The 22,816-nt window shown below is 56.9% G+C and overlaps 3 protein-coding genes across 5 annotated transcripts in view; 1 reads left to right on the forward strand and 2 right to left on the reverse strand.

Annotated features, from left to right (window-relative positions):
* Positions 1–172: 172 nt before the first annotated feature.
* Positions 173–22,816, reverse strand: part of ALAD (aminolevulinate dehydratase) — a 393,442-nt gene continuing 370,798 nt past the window's right edge. The window contains exons 1-12 of one of the 3 annotated variants that reach the window (XM_064677230.1): positions 8,916–8,996; positions 5,198–5,339; positions 4,970–5,020; positions 4,182–4,278; positions 3,725–3,860; positions 3,207–3,290; positions 2,354–2,442; positions 2,107–2,162; positions 1,363–1,450; positions 637–723; positions 429–558; positions 173–350 (exon numbers count right to left, since the gene is read on the reverse strand). In XM_064677230.1, the coding sequence (XP_064533300.1) occupies positions 274–350; positions 429–558; positions 637–723; positions 1,363–1,450; positions 2,107–2,162; positions 2,354–2,442; positions 3,207–3,290; positions 3,725–3,860; positions 4,182–4,278; positions 4,970–5,020; positions 5,198–5,310 (1,008 nt within the window). In that variant the 5' untranslated portion in view covers positions 5,311–5,339; positions 8,916–8,996 and the 3' untranslated portion in view covers positions 173–273. Of the gene's footprint in view, positions 351–428; positions 559–636; positions 724–1,362; positions 1,451–2,106; positions 2,163–2,353; positions 2,443–3,206; positions 3,291–3,724; positions 3,861–4,181; positions 4,279–4,969; positions 5,021–5,197; positions 5,340–7,704; positions 7,728–8,915; positions 8,997–22,816 lie in introns of those variants that run through there. The other 2 variants (XM_064677231.1, XM_064677232.1) reach the window with 2 other exon arrangements.
* POLE3 (DNA polymerase epsilon 3, accessory subunit) lies at positions 10,630–15,188 on the reverse strand. Its single transcript, XM_064677173.1, has 5 exons — positions 15,120–15,188; positions 14,929–15,004; positions 13,636–13,721; positions 12,859–12,977; positions 10,630–12,391 (listed from the first exon to the last, which is right to left on the reverse strand). Exons 2-5 carry the CDS (start codon positions 14,992–14,994, stop codon positions 12,231–12,233), a joined length of 432 nt encoding a protein of 143 aa, XP_064533243.1. The 5' UTR covers positions 14,995–15,004; positions 15,120–15,188; the 3' UTR covers positions 10,630–12,230.
* Positions 21,262–22,816, forward strand: part of RGS3 (regulator of G protein signaling 3) — an 87,342-nt gene continuing 85,787 nt past the window's right edge. The window contains exon 1 of the mRNA XM_064677175.1: positions 21,262–21,543. Coding sequence (XP_064533245.1) covers positions 21,513–21,543 — 31 coding nt within the window. The 5' untranslated portion in view covers positions 21,262–21,512. The remainder of the gene's footprint in view (positions 21,544–22,816) is intronic.

Here is a 22,816-nt window from a genome sequence, read left to right on the forward strand (position 1 = left end):
GGGTGTGCGGGGCACGCGGGGCCGGGCCCGGGGAGGGTGCACGGGGTGTCCCCGTGGGAGGGGGTGCGAGGTGCCGGTGTCCCCCGGGGGGTGCGGGGCGGGCCCGGGGCTCACCGAGCTCCGGGGGCTGGGAGTGCTCGCGGTGCCGGGGCCCACCTGCACCGCCCCCGGAAATCCCGCCCACCCCGGAATCCCCGCCCATCCCGGAATTCCCGCCCATCCCGGAATTCCCGCCCATCCCGGCACTCCCGCCCCGCGGCCGCAGCCCCGCGCTCAGGCCCGTCCCGCCGCCTCCTCCCGCAGCCAGCGCAGCAGCTGCGGCGCGAAGTAGGTGATGATGATGTCGGCACCTGCGGAGAGACGAGAGGCTGCAGCGGGGCCGGGGACACGCGGGGGACGCGCGGGGGGCACGGGGGGCGCAGCCTCACCTGCCCGCCTGAAGGCCGTCATCGCCTCCCGCACCGCCGCCTCCAGCGCGAAGGCTCCCGCCTGCGCCCCGTGCCACAGCATAGCGAACTCCCCCGAGACGTGGTACACGGCCAGCGGGTGCGTGGGGTGCTGCGGGGACACGGTCAGCCCCGCACATCAAACGCGCAGCCACAGCCCCCAGTCCCTCCCCGCCAGGCAGGAGCTCACCCGAGCCTTGACATCCCGCACCAGGTCCAGGTAGGGCATCCCCGGCTTCACCATCAGCACGTCCGCTCCCTCCCGCACGTCCCGGTCCTGCCACGGGAACACGCACACGGGGGACAAGGACAGAGTTTCCAGCGAGGCCCAGGCTGGTTTTCCAGGATGGTCTGCTGAGCCCCTCCCGGCCACAGGAGCCAACTGTGGGCTGACACTCCCCTCACACACACAGTGCCTGGGCAACGCGGGTGGCTGCGTGTCCCTGGATCTGATGTCCCATTACAGGGGCACCAACTCCGCAGCTCCCACTGCCCAGTCCTCAAGTACACACTGGGACCAGCTCTGGCAGGCTGATGGACCTCATGTTTCGTTTATCTCATGGAAAGGGAAGACCCTTGACCCTTTTATCCGGTTTGCCTCCCACCCCCTTTTGACTTTCTTGCTCTCCCCAAGCCCGGGGGTGATCACCCAGGCCCCACTGAGGGTGTCCAGCCCCACAGCCATAACCCCCCGTGCCCCACTGAGGGTGTCCAGCCCCACAGCCATAACCCCATGTGCCCCACTGAGGGTGTCCAGCCCCACAGCTGTAACCCCCTGTGCCCCACTGAGGGTGTCCAGCCCCACAGCCATAACCCCATGTGCCCCACTGAGGGTGTCCAGCCCCACAGCTGTACCCCCCCGTGCCCCACTGAGGGTGTCCAGCCCCACAGCCGTAACCCCCCATGCCACACTCACCACGGCGCGCTGGGCCAGGCCCCGGGCGCCGGGGGGCAGCTGGTAACACCTCCGGTCACCGAAGGCGGGTTTGGAGAGCGCGGCGTCCCTGGAGAGGGGCAGGGCAGGGAGTGAGGACCCCTGTGGCTCCCACCTCATACAGCTTCAGGAACGGGAGGCCAGACGAGGTCAAGTGTCTGAGCCACTGAGTCAGGAAAATGGGGCACTCCTGAGCCACCTCAGCACCCCAGGATGGCTCTGGGAGGTCCTACAGGCCCAGGCTGGCCCTGAGAGCTGTTTCAACAGCCACTGCCCTCCCCATGCCCAGAGTCTGGGTAAACTCATGTCAGACTTTTCCAAGGCAGGTTCCTCAGGGATACCCTGCCAGGGTCAGGCTGTTCTTGGGACAAGGTCCAACAGCTGACTAAGCTGAAGCCTGTCCCTGAAGCCACCCTTTGGGACAACACTGGCTCCTGTGACTCCCTCCCTGTTCCTGGACATTGCAGGTGGCTCCCTCTCTGCCTGCCTTGCCAGCAGCACTGAGGAGGAGCAGGTGAAGAGGTAAAGGATGGAAGATCACCTGGGCAAGGTACAATTGTCTCCTTTTTGCATGGAGGAGTAGGAGGAAGGTGCTGCAAAGTGACCAGTGTGGCCCCTCCTGCAGCCCAGGCTCTGGCTGAGCCCCCTTCCCAAATAACTGTCTGGGAACACACTCCCAGCCATCCTGGCACTGGCTGGGCACACCTGGCTGAGGGACAGACCCACCTGAAGGGTCCATAGAAGCAGGAAGCAAACTTGGCACTGTAGCTCATCACAGAGACCTGCGGATCAGAGCAGGGCCATGAGGGCCGGGAGCTTGGAGCCACAGCCACAGATTCCCTGCCATGGCTGTTTTATCCTCCCCCTCCCAGAGGCCTGGCACCTGCTGCTCCCATGGACATTCCTGTAGTGCTGCAGCTCCCTCCCCATGGCTGTGGCTCCTGCCCCTGGCACACACAGGTGCCCAGCTCACCTTGTTGCCCAGGTCGTTGGAGATCAGGGCCTGCTTTATGGCCCCGATGCGCCCGTCCATCATGTCCGAGGGGGCCACGATGTGGCAGCCTGCAGGGAAGGACAGGGATGCAGGGAAGCACCCGAGGCTTTGGCTCTGCCAAAAGGTTCTGGTGCCAGCAGTGCTGCTGGGACCAGGGCAGGGAGGGCAGGGGAACAGTCCCACTTAGAATCAGGCCCAGTTTGCCTTTGGATCTGCTCAGAGGACCAGGGCAGTGATTCTGCCCCTGGACTCAGCACTGGTGAGGCCACACCTCAAGTGCTGTGCCCAGTTCTGGCCCCTCAGTTCAGGAAGGACATGGAGGGGCTGGAGCAGGTCCAGAGAAGGGCAATGAGGCTGGGGAAGGGTGTGGAGCACAAGTGCTGTGAGGAGAGGCTGAGGGAGCTGGGGGGGCTCAGCCTGGAGAGGAGGAGGCTCAGGGGAGACCTTCTCACTCTCTGCAACTCCCTGCCAGGAGGGGGGAGCTGGGGGGGGTCGGGCTCTGCTGCCAGGAACCAGCAGCAGGACAAGAGGGCACAGCCTTGAGCTGCCCCAGGGCAGGTTTAGGTTGGCCATTGGGCAGAAGTTGTTTGCAGAGAGAGGGATCAGCCCTTGGAATGGGCTGCCCAGGGAGGGGGTGGAGTCCCTGTCCCTGGAGGGGTTTGAGCAGAGCCTGGATGTGGCATCAGTGCCATGGGCTGGGTGACAAGGTGGGGTTGGGTCACAGGTTGGACTCGAGGATCTCAGAGGTCTTTTCCAATCTTGTCGATTGTGTGTGTGAAGTGAGAGAGGGGCAAGCAGAGTCCAGCTGGGCTGTCACTGCTGGGGCTCCCACCTGCTTTGGCGTAGGCCAGTGCCACCTCTGCCAGCCGCTGGCAGCTGAGCTCGTTCTGGATGGTGCCGTCCTCTCGCAGGATACCTGGAGACAAACCCGGGGTTACACCAGGGCAGGGACAGCAGGTGCCTCAGTCCCCAGGGGCGAGTGTGGCTCTGGGGACAAGCTGTGGAGATGCTCAGAGCAGCAGTGAGGAATGTGTTGAGGGAGCTGGATAAGGAGCCCTGCAGGGCCTGGAGGTCTGGGTGCTCCAGGGAAGGGAAGACAGAGGTGGGGCTCAGACAGACTCAGATGGCCACACTGAGGGCCTGAACCACCTGTGCCTCCCACCCTGCTGTCAAAACCCAGGAGAGGCCTCCCAGCTTCCTACACTAGTAACGGGAGGCCAGGTCTTGGTGCAGGAGCTGGCCAGAACCCACAGCACATGGAGCCCCTCAGCAGAAAATGGCAAATCCCTGGAGACTCCCCGAGCCAGGAAAACACCAGGAGTGCAGCCCAGGCCCCCAGGCCGTGCTCACCACAGTGCCCATGCGAGGTGTAAGGGCACAAGCAAACATCACAGGCAATGAGCAGCTCTGGGAAGGTGGAGCGGATCCTCCTGATGGCCTGGATGGCAGGAGTGCCCTCGGCATCGGCAGCAGAGCCTCTCTCATCCTGTGGGAACACAAACACCTCAGCACACACAGCCCACACTCCCCCCGGCTCCTCCGTGGCAGCAGCTCTGCCCAGGAAACAGCTCCTGGACTGTGGGACCCTCCAAGGCAGGATGGTGTGACCACCACTGAGGGAAAAGGGTGATGGAGAAGCCCTTCTGGGCAATGAGTGCAGGTCCTGGGGCCACCTGCAGAGCTCTGGGGGCTTTTTTGGGTGTCACTGCATCTCCCATCCCATGTGCTCTGCTGAGTGGGCTGTAAGTTCTCTGCTCTCCCACACCCCCGTGGCTGCCCCAAGCTCCCCTCACCACCAGGCACTGACCTTGTGGACCTTGCTGGGCACCCCAAAGATGAGCACACACTTCAGGCCGTCTTGGATGAGGGGCTGCAGCATCCCCTCGAGCTTGTTCACTCCATACCTGAGCAGGGCAAAGGGAAGGGAGCTGCCAGGCACCCACACCTGCTCCTGGGAAGAGCTGCCTGTGACTGGGATGCTGCCCTGTGAGCAATCCAGCATCACCAGGCAGCAGCTGGAGGTACAGGGGAGGTGTTGCCTGAACACTGGGACGAACAATCTGGGCTCTTATCTGGGGCTGCAGGAGCATTATCTGCCCAGCATGGACACTGCTCTGAAAGGAGAAGCGTGCCCTGCCCTTGGATTCCTTATCTTGGCCTCCCTGTTGCAGATCCAGCCCACCTCCCACCAACCCACCCCCTGGGCCTCTCTGACCAGAGCCCTGCTAATGTGGCAGCAGATGGAGACAGGAGCTGCCAGCCCAGCAGGATCCAGTGCAGGACCACAGCCCACATCCTTGCACGGGTTTTGTGGCTGCTGCTGGAAACCCCATTTGCTTCCAACCCACACAGAGTGTGAGTGCTCTGGGACAGCCTGAGACCCTGGTGCTGCCCTCCCAGTACTGCTACTTCCCCAGCATTCCCAGCATGATTCCCTCCACTCCCTTAGTGGATGAATGTCCCTGCCCTGCCTGATCCCAGGGAATCCCCAGGGCAGGGACCAGAGGGTTGGAAGCATCACCCCTGTTTCATGCTCATCTCATGCCATAAATCCCAGCAGTGACAGCACGTGGCTCAGTGGGGTTGGATTTGTACCTGGCTTGTCCAGGGAGGCTGGGGATGGGCTCCACGGCGTCAGGGCTGTCCCTGTGGGAGGAGGAGGGGACGGAGATGTGAGGACTCGGTGTGAGAAGGAAGCCCCTCTCCCAGGCTCATGCACAGGGACTCTGAACCTACTGAAGAGCTCAGGGAGCTCCTGGGATGGACCCAGCCAGTCACCCTGCGCCGTGTCCATCCCTGACCCCAGAGCCAGGGCTCACTCACGTGACAAAGATGGGGTAGATGAGGTTGGAGGCGTCGAAGGTGGTGGCCGTGCCCTGCCAGGAGCGCAGCACCGGGTGGAAGTACCCGCTGTGGAGGACAGAGTCTGCCTGCATGGTGGGGCTGCTGGAGGCTGGGGGAGGCTCTGCAACAACAAAAGAACCCGGCAGGGTCCTGGTAAACTGCTGAGGAGGGGGCTGAGATCCAGGCAGCCACTGCAGGACTGTCCCTGTCCCGGGCCCCTGCAGCCCCTCCAGCTCCATCCCACCTCCCACGGGCACTGCCCTGTGCCTGGTGGGTGCTGCAGGACCCCCATCAGCAGTCACTGAACAGCCCTTCCCATAAACAGGGATGACAGAGACTCCTCCCCACAAAACCCCCCAGTTCTGTGTAGGAAACCCCCCCAGTTCCAGCCACTGGCTCCTCCCACAGCAGAACCACCTTCACCCCCCAGAGGCTCCTCTGCCTGAGCACCCAGAGGGTCACTGTTCATTCATTTTACTTTTCCTTAGTGCTGAGTAACTCTGTGATAAAGCTTTTGTATGCAGAGGAGTAAAGAGCTGCTCTGTGCTGGAACTCAGTGATCTTTAATGTCCCTTCCAACCCAAACCATTCCATGAGGCACAACATATTTATGGCCACAGTGTGAGGGCACAGTTACAGAAGAGGAAAGGCACTGGATGAGAAAGGGGCAGAATCATCCAGAGGAAACCAGGGCCCTAAACCCCACAGTCCCACAACTCCAGTGGCCACTTACTGCTGGGTAAAGAAAACTGGGGACTTGGGCAAAACTGATTTCTGAGGTAACAAAGAGCAGGTACTGAACACACATAAATCAATCATTGGCTCTGCTGCTGTTGAAAGTTCTTCTGCAGCAATATTTTCTTCTTCTCTAACAGATTAGTAATAATTCTGTGATCAGACCACCAAGATTTACATTTCCATGAGCATTAAATTCTCACAGCACGTTGCTGGTGGGTGTGATGGAAGGGGCCGTGAGAAGGTGGCTCTCCTGGGACCAGGCATTTCTTTGGCTGCAGCACAGAGGGAGCAGCTGCACAGCCCTGGAAAGCACAACCCCAACAACAGACTGTTTGTGCAGAGCAGCTTCAAGGACTTGTGGCTGCACACACAGGGCCACATCCCCCAAACCCCTTGTGCTGAGGAGCCGGGGTGCCCTGGGAGACAAAGCAGAGGCCCTACTGGAGAGTGTGGGATTTTTGGGAGGTGGGCAGGAGGAGAGCTCAGATGGGCTCTGAAAGGGCAAGTGGAGTCCTTTGACTACCCCTGGACAGGGCAGGTCTTCCCTAGGGAGACAGGGTGGCAGGAGGATGGGACTCATTTCAGGGGAGCAGCCCTGTGCTCTCCAGTCCCATTCCAGGAGGGATTCCCCAAGCAATGAACCTCACTGACCCCCTGCCTGTACCCAGCCCTCTGGAGAACAGGCACAGCTCAGGCACAGCTCAGAGCATCCCAGGACAGAGTCCATGGCACCCACAACACCAGTCAGCAACGGAGCTGTGCAGGAGGTGGCTCATTTTCACTTTGGGAAAACCTTTAATCTGAGGTGTTCACCTATTTTACACACTCAAGACCCGTCAGATATTCTACTACTGAGCCAAACTCAGTCTGTGTCAGACCTGCCCAGTGCCCAGGGCACTTGGAACACGGGGGCACTGCATTGCCCAGGGCTGGAATCGAGCCTCTTGTACCCTGAGGAATCACTTCTGGGGATGGGGAAAGGCCCCTCTTGGTTACACGGATAAAAACACTGGATAAAAAAATCAGGTGGTGCTTGTGGGGGACGCAGAGCAGCTGACAGGCATGCTGGCAGCACCATGGCATCCCTTGGCAGGTCATTTTTAGCCCTTGGAAAGCTGCCACTCCAGTCCTCACTCCAGGGAAAGGGACAGCCCTCGGGTGAACGCTCCCTACGGTGCCTGGCTCCAGGGAGCCACGGCAAACAAAGGGCTCAGTGAACAAAACCCACCTCGAGAATCCAAAAAATGCTCTAAACAGTTAATCCCAGCGGAGCAAGGGCAGGGGGCCGGGTGGGACCAGAGGCACCTGACTGTATGGGACAGATAGAGGCCACAGCTCCAGAAACTGCCCTCTCCGGGCGAGGAGGGGATGGGCACGGGGTGGGATGGCAGGGAGGAGATAAGAGCCGGGACGGGTGGGCCCTGCTGGGGCTGAGTCTGAGCCGGGTCCTGCTCACCAGCCCCACGAGCAGGAGAAGCTGCTGCCTGTGCAGGGCACTGGGGTGGCACAGCCGGGACCGACCCACCCGACGGGCAGGGACACAGGACACAGGGACACAGGGGCACAGGGACATAGGGCACAGGGACATAGGGCACAGGGACACAGGGACACAGGACACAGGGTACAGGGACACAGGGACACAGGGACACAGGGACACAGGGACACAGGGACACAGGGACACAGGGCACAGGGCACAGGGCACGGGCTGCAGGAGTGGGCAGTCAGGGGACATTGCACCACACGCTCACCCCGGGCTGGGGCTGTTCCCCCGACATCCCTCAGGGCTCCCGGCACAGCACGCCTGCCTTTCTCCCATTCGCGGCCCAAATCTGTCTTTCTAAAGCCGTTTGCTCCGTGCACACTGGAGCAGCTCCAGGAGGGGGTTAAGGACAGCCCTGCAACTCCAGCAGGAGGTTAAGCACAGTCCTGCAGCTCCAGGAACTGACGGACAGCCCTGCAGTTCTCTCCCTGAGCTCACCTTTGCCCCTGCACACCGGGACCAGCCCAAACCCGCGGCACCCCAACCCACCCCTGTGCCCAGCCCGGGCTGGTGGCGGTGCCTCGCTGCCCTCGAGGGAAGAGAAGCGGCTGCCCAGGGACAACCCGGCACACGCCGCTGGCCCCTGGCACCGCCACAAACCAAACAAACCCCGAGGACGGGCTGAAGCCCGACCCGGCACTGCCCCGGCCCCCGACACCCCCCGAACAGGGGGAGTTTGTTCAGTGCCAACACGAGGCTGGAGGAAGATGTTTTTAGGAGACAGAAGCGCATGTGGCCTCATCCTGTGCCATACAACTATTTAGCTGAATCCCAGGGATACGCAAACTCCCAAAATGCCCGGTGGGAGAAGGGACAGACTGGGGTGTTCCAGGAAAGGGAGCCAACGGAGCTGTGGGTTAATTAACAGCCACTAACAAAGGTCAAGCTGTTGCAGCGTTAATTAAGAGCCAGTAGCAAAGGTCAAGACGAATCAGGGTTAATTAAGAGTCACTAACGAAGGTGAAGCCCTTCCAGCGGGTTTCCTGCTCCAGGATGGGCGCGGGGGTGCCCAGGGGTCTGCGATCACACCCCAGCACGGGCGGGAGCTCAGCACCGCTGCCAGCTCGGAGCATCGCACGCTGCTCTGGGCTTGCCCCGCCGTTGCCACGGCTACCGAGCAAAAACCGAGCAAAACCGGGCAAAAAGCGAGCAAAACCGGGCAAAAATCGAGTAGAATCGGGCAAACCCCGGGCTGTCCTTGCTGCGTTACCCGGGGCTGCCCTTCCTGCCTGACCCAAGCGCTGCCTCCTTGCCCGGCCGGGCCCCGTCCCTGGGGCGATCCCGGCCCCAGCTCCAGTCCCGGACCCCGGTTCCCGTTCCCGGTCCCGGTCCCGGTCCCGGTCCCGGTCCCGGTCCCGGTCCCGGTCCCGGTCCCGGTCCCGGTCCCGGTCCCGGTCCCGGTCCCGATCCCGCACTCACCGCCCGCCGTGTCCGCTCCGGCCGCCTCTCTGCCCCCGAGCTATCGCGATTTGCATGGTCACGCCCCTCATTAGCATATCTCCGCCCCCGCGGGGGAGTGATGGCGGGAAGTCTCGCGCGGCGCAGCGCGGGAAAAGGGCGGGGGGAGGAGGGGTTTTTGGGGTGAAGGGGGCTGGGGCAGGGATGGGGGTGCTGAGGGGACAGGAGGGGGGCTTTGGGGGGCTGGGAGGGGACCTGGAGCCAGGTTTGGGGTGCTGGGGGCGCTCGAAGAGGGTTTTGGGGGGCTGCAGGGGCGCGGAGCGGAGCTTTGGGGTGCTAGGGAGCCATGCGGTGCAGTTTTGGGGGGCTGCAGGGCTGTGGAGCCGGGTTGTGGGGTGGTGGAGGGTCGTGCAGTCCAGTTTTGGGGTGCTGTGAGGGGAAATGGAACCCCCGGTGGGGTTCGGGGGGGGCGTGGAGCAGGGCTTTGGGGTGCTGGGGGACCATGCAGTGCAGTTTTTGGGTGTTGCAGGGGGACACGGAGCCAGGTTTTGGGGTTCTGCAGATGCTGGAGCAGGGTTTTGGGGGGCTGCAGGGCTGAGGAGCAGAGCTTTGGGGTGCTGGGGAGCATGCAGTGCATTTTTGAGGTGCTGTGGGAGAACCTGGACCCAGGTTTTGCGGTTCTGGGGATCCTGGAGCCAGTTTTTGGGGTTCTGGAGGAGGCTAGAACAAATCTTTGGGGTGCTGCAGGGGTGTGGAGCAGGACTCGAGCTGATGGAGAGTCATTGCAGTCCAGTTTTGGGGTGCTACAGGGGGACATGGAGCCAGGTTTTGGAGTTCTGGGGGAGGCTGGAGCAAATCTTTGGGGTGCTGCAGGGGTGTGGAGTGGGACTTTGGGGTGCTGGGGGGTCATGCAGTCCAGTTTTGGGGTGCTGGAGGGGGGGAAGTAGAGCCAGGTTTTGGGGTTCTGAGGAGGGCTAGAGCAGACATTTGGGGTGCTGGGGGGGACATGCAGTCCAGTTTTAGGGTGCTGTGGGAGGACCTGGAGCCAGTTTTGGGGGTTCTGGTGGTGCCAGAGCAGGGTATTGGGGTGCTGAGGATCAGAAAGCAGGGTTTGGGGTGCTGTGTGAGCAAGGAGCATGGCTGGGAGGCTGTGGTGGCCGGGGCAGGGTTTTGTGGGGCTGCAGAAACCTGGAGCAGGGCTTTAGGGGGCTGCAGAGGGACGTGGAGCAGGGCTTTGGGGGGCTGGGGGCCTGCCAGGCCCAGGGAAGCTGCAGCCCCACTGCAGGCTCAGCAGCACTGCCACTGCCTTGGTCTCCAGTGCAGGGGAGATGTTGGGATTGGGTTTATTTTGGGAGATCCTGCAGCTCCTGTGCCATAGCAGCATTCCCTGGCCTGCTGCAGGGCAGAAACCCTGGACCCAGCCCCTGGATCTGTCTATCCCCCAGCCTGGAGGCTCTCCCTGGAGCAAGGCTGAGCTTGTTCCCCCAGCAGGACAAACACCAGCACCCCAATTTTGCTTCTCTGAGATCTGGAAATCCCCCCCTTCTTGCCAGTCTCAATTCCCTTGCTCTTCTCACAGCCTTCATCCTCCCCTCATCTTCCTCCTGCCATCAGCTGCTCCAGAACCCACTTCCCAGGGTGTTTGCTCCTGCCTTGGCTGCTCCCTCTGTTCCCCCTTACACAACCACAACCTGCTCATTTTATAACTGCCCGAAATATGAGACTCCACTTCTATAAAAAAAAATCTGGCTTTTATTTAGGCATCATTCCCTTCCAGAATATGCACCCCAGATATGTACTGAAGAGAAAAAAAAGAAAGAAAAAGAGCTGGAAGGCAGGTGTTTATCAGAGATGTTTGGGAAGACATTCAGGCTCAGGCTTTCCATGTGCTGACTGCAGGCCAGCAGAAACTAGACAGCAGAAAATCTGTGTTGATTCAGTTCTTTTTCAGGAGCTGGCCTTGTGTGTGTGAAAATCCAGTGTGCCAGAAAAGCAGGAAGGCAGGGTTGGCTCTTGTGGGTGGCTCTGCAGCAATTTCTTTTGGTGGAAAGGATCAATGAGTCCCCACAAGTGCTATTTTAAAACTGCTCATCAGCAAAACTCGTGGTTTCTACTTAGATGCACCTAAAGCTTTCCTCAGGTTTCCTTCACCCATCTGTTAAGTTCAAACATTAGATGTATTAGTCTTCAAAAAGTCAAATAAAGCATTTTCCCCTGAAAGGAGCTTCCTCTATAGGTACCTTCTCAGAGAGAGAAAGGAAAGGCACCAAAACTAACAGTCCAAGTGGAAAAGCACAAACCTGCACAGGCACAAGAGATACCAACAGCTTATTTCAACCTTCTTTTCCTGCAGGAGCCTTTTTTGGAAACCAGAGGCCTGAGGTTGAGCCTCCTGGGTGGGCACGTCCTGCCCATTGCACCAGGGGGGATCCATGTCCCTGGAATGACTGGCAAAGGCTACAGAGGGACCTTGGATGGAATTAGTCCATTCCAATTGGGAAAATTAAAAAAAGAAAACAAAAACAAGGCACCACAATCCACCACTCTGTTCTGCCACATTTAAACTTCCTGCAGGAGCTGCAGCTCCTCAGAGCAGGGACAGGTGAGACCACCACACCCAGCACTGCACAAAGCCACCTCTTTGTACCCCTGACACTCATTTTAGCCCTTCATTTTGCTTCAGATGTTAAATTAATTTCCTCTTGGTCTCTCAGGGCTCTAAAGACGCTTTCAGTGTTCTGTTCACACTTCCAGTGCTGTGAAGTTTTTGGATTTAGGGTGGTTTGGGTGATCAGTGAGTGGACTCATGGCCCCTGTAGTGCTGCTCAGGCTGAAGGACAGAGGCACTGTCACAGCACAGCAGGGAGAGAAGGCACAGCCAGGATGCAAGGAAACACAGGGAAAAAACTTGGGAGTTCCTTGGATCAAAGCTTAAATGTCCAGCTTCCAAGCCTCCTGACATCATCACCTGGGTTCTACACCCCAGGGGGTTAATGGTCTGTTGGGCTCAGCCCCTGATATTCAAGAGTTCCCATGTTCTCCTGCTCAGCTCCTGCACTGAGCACCTGCCAGCTCTTTTTTCCTCTATTTCAGAGCCAGCCCAGCATCAAAGGTCTGCCCAGAAGAGGGAGAGGGCCAAGCCCCCCAGGCACCAGGAGGAGCTGCCCTGCCATGGAAAAAGCTTCAGCACAAGTCCTTTATGTCCAAATTAAAGCCCAAAAGGGACAGGCTGCAGAGGGACAGCACAAAGCTCTAAGGGAAACAAGAGGGGACACAGCAAGGTTGATTTACAGTGTTTATATCCCTCTGCACACAGCCCAGCCCCTCTCAGCCAGCTCAGTTGTCCACCTCTTCCTCGTCGTTCTGCTCTTCCTCCTCCATCCTTTCATCGTCGTCATCATTGTCTTCCTCTCGGCTTTTGTCCTGCTCCTCTGAGTCTGCCTTCTTGTCTTTATCTTTCCTGGCTTCCTTCTTTCCCTTCTGCTCACGCCTGTAAACTGAAGGAGAGGGAGCAGTGAGGAACCCCCGGCACGGACAGGGCTGAGCTCCAACACCCCCCTGCTCTCCCGGCTCACCAGGGGAGCAGGAACTCAGAGCAGCAACTCACCCTACGAGCTGAGCTGTGCTGAGCAGCTCCATAGGAAAGCAGGTTAAATTTCAGCAGAAAAATGCTGAAAAGGACGCAGGAGTTCACATTTACAGGCAGCACCTACGGCTTTCCTTAGATAAACAAAATAGGGGAGTGAGGGCAGATGAGACTTTCTCAATCCTCATCAGTTGTGCAATAATGTTATCCCAGGCCCGTTAAGGTGCACATTAGTTATTCCCCAGGCAAACTGCAGTGTAGGATGCTGGGCAAAGAGAAGAGAAACAAGACAGGCAAGTAAGTGTTGCTTGTCCAGTGTTCGAGGAAAACACGACTCGGTGCTAATCAGACTCTCTTGACACAAACAAAGGCCTGTACCTTCCAGGGACTCCTTCAGAGGGACCATGAACCTCTGGAACTCCATCTCCTCCATGGCAGAGAGCACGTCACCAGCATTCAGCGTTTTCCTCTTCCCCTTCATGGCAAAGTTATTTGCACTAGGCAAAAACAAGGCAAAAACAAGAAGTAAGAGAGGCAGTTGGGAACTGTCATCAACTTAGTCTTGTCTATTAAAAGTCACAACTTACAAGCAACTTAAAAAAACATAAAAGCCATCTCCTAAACATTTAGGTTTGAGACACCTTCCTGTTTACACTGGCTGTTTGTGCTTTCCCACATTAGTTTTCTGCTTGCACAGGCCTTTTCTACAAGCAAGGGGAAGGAGAAAACCTGAACACTGGCTGTGCCAGTTCCCCACAGCCCTGTGAGTACTTGACACCAGAGAAGTGACTGCCTGGACACCCCAAAAACCTGACTGTGTCCTCTGTGGCAGCTCCAGGCTGGCTCACACTTGCCCTAACACACTGACGTGGCAAGGAGACTAAATAAAAAGTGAGCCAAGTGCTCCTGCCTTTGCCAGGAAGAATGTGCAGCCTTGTTCTAAGGTTAATGGCAGTTTGGGGCCCCTCTTTTTGGGACATCTCTGTGTCCCCAGCCCAGCTGCCTTCCCATGGGTTGTTACAGGCAGTTAAAACCCATCTGGTGCAGCCTGGTAGGGTTTATTGATACAAGCAGACAATACAGAAACAAACACTGGGAAAGAGTCTCCAGGCCAGCAGAGAGGAGAATTATCAATCAGCTGCAGCCAGTCCTTACCAGGATGTTGCATACAGCACAAACACACTTGCTGCTCGGGATATCGCGCTCCGGGCTTCTTTGGAAATATTGACTCCATCAGGGAGCTGGAAAACAAATTCAACTTTTATCAGCAGCTGCTAAAGAGGACTTAAACTCGCATAATTCACGTGTCAGTTCCGTTAAGGCATTCAGAGGGCCTGGAACAGGGAACTCTGAGGTTCCCAGCTCTGAGGGAGCTCTGGGGTGCTGTCACAGCTCTGATGCAGCTGAAAGCCACGTGCAGTGACTGTGTCCCCTCAGTGCCCCTGAGCAGAAGCCGAGTGACCCCTGGGTTGGGGGTCTGGCCACTACGTCCAGGGTAACTCATCCAGTGACTTCCATCTCCTGTCACACACCAACCCCCTCCCAGACCCACTTCCACCCAGCAACGTCTCACAGCTCCAGAACCGATTATATTAACGACCGGGAATTATTGTAGATTTTTATACAGACACGGACTTCTGCTGTGAGTTTTCAGGGGGTTCTGACAGTCCCACGGCAGGACCCGCCTTGCCGCTGAGCTCGGCTTTGGAGCATCCCTTGGGACAGCGCAGCCCGGACCGACCCCGGGGGGTCCCCCCGGCATCCGAGAGGGGACAGTGCCAGCACAGCTGGGAGCGGGACCGGGACAGAGCACGGGGACAGGGACAGAGCACGGGGACAGGGACCGGGACACAGCACGGGGACAGGGACCGGGATAGAGCACGGGGACAGGGACTGGGATAGAGCACGGGGACAGGGACCGGGACAGAGCACGGGGACAGGGACCGGGACAGAGCACGGGGACAGGGACCGGGATAGAGCACGGGGACAGGGACCGGGACACAGCACAGGGACCGGGACACAGCACGGGGACAGGGACCGGGATAGAGCACGGGGACAGGGACACAGCACGGGGACAGGGACAGAGCACGGGGACAGGGACCGGGACAGAGCACGGGGACAGGGATCAGGACACAGCACAGGGACCGGGACACAGCACGGGGACAGGGACCGGGACACAGCACGGGGACAGGGACCGGGACACAGCACGGGGACAGGGAGTGGGACACAGCACAGGGACAGGGACCGGGACACAGCACGGGGACAGGGACCGGGGCCTCCCGGGGTCTCCAAGGACCGGGGCCTCCCGGGGCCGGGATTTCCAAGGACGGGGGTCTCCCGGGGCCGGAGCCCCCCAGGGCCGGGCTCTCCGAGGACTGGGGTCTCCGAGGGTCTCCAAGGGCCGGAGCCCCCCGTGTGCCGCCGCTCCCGCCGGGGCCCGGCACCCACCGCCTCCTTGATGATGCGGGTGATGACGGCGTTGGGCAGGTTCAGGTCCTCGGGTCTCTCCGCCATCCTGGGCCTCCTGCAAGGCAAACGGGGGGTCAGGGGCGCGGGGGGTCCCGCGCAGGGGGGTCCCGGCGGGACACGGGGGATCCCGGCGGGACACGGGGGATCGCGGGGTCCCGGCCCGGCCGTACCGCGCCCGCCGCCGCCGCCCCGCCCCGTCCCGGCGAGCACCGCGGCACGGCCCGGGAACGGGAATGGCGGGAGCGGCACGGCCCGGGAACGGGAATGGCGGGAGAGACGGGGAGAGGGGAGGGGATGGGGGGGAGGATAGGGGCAGGGAGGGGGATAGGGGCAGGGATGGGGACGGGACAGGGGAGGGGAAGGGATAGGGGCAGGAGCAAGGATAGGGATAAGGGCAGGGGCAGGAATAGGGCAGGGGGAGGAATAGGGATAGGGGTAAGAATAGGGATAGGGGCAGGGGATAGGGGCAGGGATGGGGATGGGGATAGGGATAGGGATAGGGGCAGGGATAGGAGCAGTGATGGAGATAGGGGCATGGATGGGGATGACAGGGATAGGGACGGGGAGGGGAAGGGATAGGGGCAGGAGCAAGGATAGGGATAAGGGCAGGGGCAGGAATAGGGCAGGGGCAGGAATAGGGATAGGGGTAAGGATAGGGATAGGGGTAAGGATAGGGATAGGGGTAAGGATAGGGATAGGGGCAGGGGCAAGAATAGGGATGGAGTGGGGCAGGAATAGGGGTAGAGGCAGGAATAGGGATGGGGTTGGGGCACGGATAGTGGCAGGGAGACAGGCAGGGGCAGGAATAGGGAGAGGGATGGGGCAGGGGAAAGGGAAAGAGTAAGGGATGGGGATAAGGGTAGGAGTAGGGATAGGGGCAGGGATAGGGATAAGGAGAGGCTTAGGGACAGGGGAAAGGAAAGGCAATAGAGATAGGGGCTAAGGGGAAGGGAAGGAATAGGGGATAAGGGAAGGAATAGGGGATAAGGGCAAGAATAGGAGCAGGTGTGGCTGTAGATGTAGGGACAGGTGTTGGGGCAGAGCTAGGAATAAGGGGAGGGATAAGGGCTGGTATAGCAAGTGTAGGTGCATGTGATGGGGCAGATGTAGGTGTAGGGACAGGTGTAGGTGGTGCTACACTGCAGTGACTGGGAGTTCCTGGGGAGAGCCCGGGGGGGTTAAAGCTGATGGGACAAGGATCTGGGAGCTCCTGAGCCTGAAAGTCTTCAGTGAGTTCCTCTGAGTCACTTCACACCTTTCCCCCCCCATTAGTGCTGACAGATCCACCCCAAGTGCTGTGCAGAGCCAGTTATGGCTGAGGGTGAGCTAGAGGGACAGGGCAGAGCTCAGGGCAGAGCTCAGGCCATGCCCTGTTGGCTCTCAGTGTGTGTAACCAACAACAAGAGCTCCAGTGTCCACAAGACTGAAGGCAGGGACACATCCCAGGCTGGTGTGGGATGGTGGTACAGGGGGTTGCATTTACCAGGTTAAATTTGTCTGGGAGATTGTCCGTTTTTTTTTTTTTTTTAATGGAATAATTAATAATTTGAAACACCTGACAGCATCATTTTTAAAAGGAAATAAGCTTTTACTTGGTCGTTGTAGTTTATAAATTTTTAAGTGCATCAGTCCTCTAACTTAGAGCTAATGTCTGGAACCATTCTGTTTTCCCTTTCCATAAAGACAAGCCAGGCAGTACAGTGAGGAGCCCAGTTCCCAGTGGATGTAGGTGTCCCATGTAGGTGTCACTCACACACTTCTCTTCCTCAGGCCCTGCAAGGTTAGATCATCTCTGACAAAGGCCTCCAAATACAGCACTTTCATTCTCAAAATATCTTCCTGGGATGCTTTTTTTTACCATATATTAATTCAGCAGTTTTAACTGTCAAAAAAATTCCAGTCTGAAATTCTGCTGATTGAGTGGACTCTCCTGTGTGACCTGAGAAAGGCACTTGGACAAATCCTGTGTTCCAGGTCAGGAGCTATTTCCAGCTGCGTGGGCCGACTATTGCATTAACTCTAACTTTGTTACTCCCTTTGGAAAGTGCTTTGCAAAGGAAAGCTGTAGGGTAACCTCTGTGTTACCTTCCCCAGTGCTCATTTGGGTTTGTGACACCATGAATCTTGTTCCTGTTTGCCCTGTGCTTCAGCCAGACCTGCTTTCCAGGCCTGAACTCTGCAGCAGGGTCAGGCGTTCTCTCACCTGGACAGATGAACCTTGTGCTCTTTAATAACATTGTGAAAAGTGAGTGTTTTCAGCTTGGAGGGAAGGGAAAACCTTCCTGATTACGGATAATAGAATCAGGGTGAAACAATATATGCAATAATCAGGCTGGGCTCTGCTAATTGATCCAGAATGCAAATTAATCCACAGAAGTGGCTTAAAGGGGGCCCAGTAAGGCTGGACTAATGGTGTGGCACCACCCAAATGGGATCCAACTCTTTCTATGGCTGCAAAATGTACAGTAAATTTGATCCAACTGTAGTGGAAAGTCCTTCAATTGAAAATGGTTTGGGGCTGGGCAGCTATTTTGGGAAAATGTCTCATGTGCCTCCTCTATTCTTGTGTTCTCCCCCAGGCATCACTTCCTGACATGAAACAGGACACTGAGCTTTGTCTCACCCAATGGCTCTGCTTTTATTTTCTTAGAATATTCTTATATTCTTAAATATTCTTGGAAAGATTCCTCACTGAGAGAGTGGTGGGTCACTGGAACAGATTCTCAGGGGAAGTGGTCATGGCACCAAGCCTGCCAGAGCTCAAGAAACATCTGGAGGATGCAATTAGTCATATAAATTTTTTTTGTAGTCCTGCAAGGAGCAGGGAGTTGGACTTGATGATCCTTCTGGGTCCCTTCTAACCTGAGAGGCTCTGTGTGCCTGCTCCCATGCCTGGGCTAAATGGGGAGTCAGGATCATGGAGTTATGGGGAGGGAAAGGAGGCAGCTGCCTTTTCAGATGCAGCTTTCAACTAAATTAGCTCAATCTGAACATAAAAGTGTAGGAGAACCTCTGTGCATTTGATTTCATAACTCGGTGCAGCCTCAGAGTGAGGTTTTACCAGAAGACAAAGGAGATCTCTGTAAAGAAAAAGGATGACTTACCCCTTTCTGTTGTGCCCCAGGACCAGGGGAATGGCTTTAAACTGAGGGAGAGGAGACTTAGATATTAGGAAGAAATTGTTCCCTGTGAGGGTGGGGAGGCCCTGGCACAGGTTGCCCAGAGAAGCTGTGGCTGCCCCATCCCTGGAGGTGTCCAAGGCCAGGTTGGATGGGGCTTGGAGCAACCTGGGATGGTGGAAGGTGTCCCTGCCCCTGGCAGGGGTGAAATGAGATGAGTTTTAAGGTCCTTTCCAACCCAAACCCATCTGGGATTCCATGATTTCTGGCATTTGATCTCTCTGCCCCCATCATAAGCCCTGGCTGAATCTGTTTGCTGTGCCAGTGCCAGAAATAGTTAAATTTCTGTGAAATTAGTGAGCTAAAGGGGCTCACTGGGAGGCTGGATAGTGCCAGAGCCCGGGTGGAGCCCTGGGAAGCAGGATCCAGGTACAAGGTCTCAGTTACCTGACCCAGCAGCTCAGCTCTTTGCTGCAGCTCCAGACTGAGCACAGAGTTCAGCTCAGGTGACAGTCAATAACTTCTTAAGCTGTTTTAACTTAATTACCTTGATCCATTTGACCATTCTAAGGCCAAAGCATCATTCCCAAGAGACCTTTTGCTGTACTGAAACCGATCTCTTTTGTGAGAAGAGTCACTAAAGACCCAGCTTGATTATTATATTATTTTTATTGCATTAAAATAAATCAGCAATGGATTAATACTCAGCATTTGTCAAAATGCTGCAGCAGGACTGGATGCTCACATCAGACACCCTCTAAGAGACCTGGAATGTCTCACAGGGCTGCTCTTCCCCAGTGTCATCAAGGGTTCAGAGCACATGGAGGAGAATGGTCCATGAATTTATGTACTGCTGTAATTAGCTGTGCTTTTAATTGGGTTAAAGGTGTAAGACAGGCATGTGTCAAATGGCCTGAAAAGTCCCAGTGCCTCAAGGAAATGCAAAACCAAGGACAAAGTCCTGAGCTGGGGAGATTTTGAGGTGTTTGGGCATTGTTCCTAGGTGAGGTGTGTGCCCAGCCTACTGTTACCCTGCAGGCTAGACAAGGCAAAAGGAGAAAAGGAGGACAAAAAAAAAAAAAATAGTTTATGGTGTCCCATTAATGCTCTGGGGTCAGTGTCTCCTCTCAGCCTTCTGAGGGTGAATTAGACTGTGTTCCTTTCCTGAGAACAGAATCACAGTCACAGAATGGGTTGGGTTGGAAGGGACATGAAAACTCACCCAGTTCCACCCCCTGCCATGGGCAGGGACACCTTCCACTAACCCAGGTTGCTCCAAGCCCCATCCAACCTGGCCTTGGACACTCCAGGGATGGGGAGCTCACAGTCCATGGATGGATAACCCACGGGTTGCTCTGTCAGAATCCCCTGTAGCTGCTGTTTCCTCACTGTGGGGGTGACAGTGGGATGCTCTGCCAGGCTCTGCAGGAGATGTTCTGTACAGGATGTTTCTGGAGTGACCAGGAAGCATCACTGGGCCTCTAAGGGATCCCTCTTCCAAATTAACCCCTTGTGTCTCCATTACCAGGCACAGGGCAGGCAAGGGAAGCAGCCAGGCAGTTTCTGCAGCTGTAGAGTGTTCAAGGCAGGTGAAAATCAGAATGGAAATAAAACAAGAGCTCACTCTCCCACCTGTCTCTCTGCTGCTCTCATGGAGAGGAGCTGGTTTAGGCAGTAGCTCTAACACAATCCACACCATTGTTGTAGCTGCTTTAGTTTCAGTCACAGTTCAGCCTTGGAGTGGAAAGGGTGAGGGATGAGATGAACTGTTTTCAGAGTTCAGCAAGCTTGGTCCTGCCAAAGGATGGGCACAGGAACAATTCCTCGTGCACTCAGGCTGGTCTGTGCTCTGCATTCCTGGGGAGCAGCCCAGGTCTGTCCCAGCTCCTGCTCTCACAGGGTTTGTCCCAGAGCCTCTGCCTGCCCTGGGAGCACTCACTGTGCTTCAAGCCAGGGGCATCCTGAGGTCTTACAGCACTGCCTCACCAGTGCAGAGCCCAGGAATTGCTGTGGGTTGGCCCCTTCACATGTTCAGACTGTTAATTTTTTGGGGAAGGGGCAGAGAGAGAGATTTGGAAAAGGGTTTGTTACCCAAAACTACGGGTGCAAAATGCCAAACACGTCAAGTCCTACAGAGATGCAAAGTTCCTGTGAGACTCTGGACATGGCTCAGACTCTGATATCTCACCAAAGCAGCAGGGCTGACCTGAGGGCCCTGTTGGGATCCTGTGCTGGCTGTGGGGACACTGTGGAAGGGGATGGGTGGCTTTGTGCAGTGGGCAGAGGGCAGGAGCAGCCCACGAGGTGTTTGTTAATGATGGGTCTGTACTCGTTTAACCCCCAGTGCTACATTCTCTCTGGGCTGGGAGGGGCAATTTTCCAGGAATGTGGAGTCCCAAGTGCATCTGCCCCAAAAGCAGATGCCAACAGAGCTGCAGGTTGGCCAAGGCAGCAGCAAAGCCCATGCTGAGGGTGCTGCTGGGGGTGCCACAGCTGTCTGGCAGGTCTGGGCTCCAACAGGATGCTCAGGCTGTGGGATGTGAGCAGAGAAGGTGTGGTGTCTCTAAAGATACCCTGTCGGCAGGAGGAACCCTCCTTGGGTCCCAGGTTGGAAAAGGATTTGGTTATCAGCCAGTCTGCAGTTTTGTTGGGTCCCTCGTTGGTGTTTTCCAGGGAATGGTTCAGCTGTGCCCGAGGTGGTGTCAGAGCACCTCAGCTGGACCCTGGGGAAGAGGGGGCTGCAGCAATCCTGCTGCTGGGAGAGTGCTGTGGTTTGTGTGTCTGCCCTATATGGCAGACTGTGCTAATCCCAGAAATCTGCCCTCAGGATTGCTCAGAAATAGCCCAAACCCTCTTTCTTCCAATCCTCTTACTATTTGGAAAGCCAGATAATTTTTCCCAGTCTGATTTAGTTTCTTTAGTTTCTAAGGCAGCTTCAACCTCGTGGGTTTTCTGTGTGTGTTTGTTACCCTTTTGCCTGGAATAACTGTCCAGGCACGTGCTTGGATTTGAATATCCAGCCAAAGGCAGATCCCAGTGCTGGCAGACTGAAATTTGTGATGGAGAACTGTGTTAAATTTTAAAAGAAAGTCATTAACTCCCAGGCCAACCAGCTGAATGGGCAGTTTGCTGGAGACTTGAACAAAACTGCAGGTTAAGGTCAGTCCCAGGGGTTGGAATGTGAGGAGGGAAGTTAGGAGGAGTTGATTCTTTGCTGTTGGGAGCCAGGGGAGGACGGGGCCACCATCTCTTCCCAGCTTTCAATTTAATTTGTAACTCCCCAGACTGGATCTCTGCTCCCTTGGGACATTTATATACTGGTTTTGTCTTATTTTTTCCCCCCTCCTCTACAGTGGTGCCACAGTCAAAGGCTGGTGGCAGCTAAATCATAGCTGGAGCACAGGAGGCTGGTGCTTGGAGAGGATCCTGATCCTGCCTGGAGCCATGGAGCAGCTGGGAGAGCCAGGGCTCACACGTGAGTGCTCGGATGGCTTCTCCATTCAGTTTGCAGCACTGCTCTGTCCCTGGGGGAGGGAAGGATGGGGGATGACTCTGCAGGTGCCTGGTTATCACCAGGGAGCCAGATCCTGGCACCTGGAGGAGATGAGGGTCTGTATCTCCCCCATGCCCGCTGTGGGGGTTTGGATCTGTGTGGGATTGTGTTTATCCGGGGTCTCTCTTCTGGTGCCTTGTGCCGCAGGATGGAGTGGGTTGGATCTGCTGGGTTTGAGTGTTAGGAGTGATTTCTGCAGCCAGTGAGCCTCAAACCCTCTGGGAGTTGCTTGGGGGGGACTCCCATGGCCTGGGAGTCCCACAGAGACTCTTTAATTTATTTATTATTATTTTGAAAGCTCTGTCCCCGAGGACTCTTTCCCCCCCAGCTGTGAGCCTGTCTGCTCTAGTGAGGGAGACACTGCATTTGTTCCTGTCCTTCTTGTTCCTTAAAAGCCTTTTACAATAAAGACATGGAGAGGAGAGGCTTTGTGTGAGCCTGGGGAGCTCCTTGGAGACAGGAGGGCATGTAAACACCCCTCAGCACTCTGTGTGCTGGGGAGAGCTGCAGGTTTGGCAGGGCTGGAGAGGAACACACAAACCATGGTCCTGGTGCTGTCGAGGTGCTGTGTGGGGAAGGAGAGCAGGACATGGCAAGGCTGGGCAGGTACATGCTCTGCTCACATTCCAAAGGTTCAGGATAGCTGGGATTGCAGAGGGGGTCTTTGCTGTTCCCTCAGGAGTGCTGCTCCATGTGCCTGTCCCGTGGCTGAGCTGTGCTGGTCCCTGGTTGCACTGCAACAGGCAATCCCAGACTGGGGGGTTTTTGAGGGTCAAGTAAATTTGCTTGGGAAAAGCTTTGCTTTTGATGGGTGGCAGATGGGGGTCACCGGGAATGTCAGCAAATGGATTCAGCTGAACAAATGAAGGGGAGTTTTTGATTATCCTGAAGGGAGGAACATTTTGAAGTGCCCTAGAAATGACCCTGTATCCCTGAGCAGGGCCATCCCACCTGTGTGCTGGTGCCTGGTGGTCCAGGTCAGTGCTTTGACATAATTTACCTGTGTCTGTGGAGCTCAGATATCAACAGTGGCAAGGGATGGATGGATGTTGGGGATAGTGGCAGGGTCCTTCAACCCTACTGTCCAGGAGGTGACAGCAGCAGGGACTGTGACCCCAGGCAGTCCAGGGCCTCTCTTCTGGGGATCTGCATCTGCAATACAAACACAGCCAGGAGGGAGGGGGTTTGAGCTGCT

The sequence above is a fragment of the Pseudopipra pipra genome, chromosome 20 (genome assembly GCF_036250125.1).
Source record: "Pseudopipra pipra isolate bDixPip1 chromosome 20, bDixPip1.hap1, whole genome shotgun sequence".
NCBI classification, from domain to species: Eukaryota; Metazoa; Chordata; class Aves; order Passeriformes; family Pipridae; genus Pseudopipra; species Pseudopipra pipra.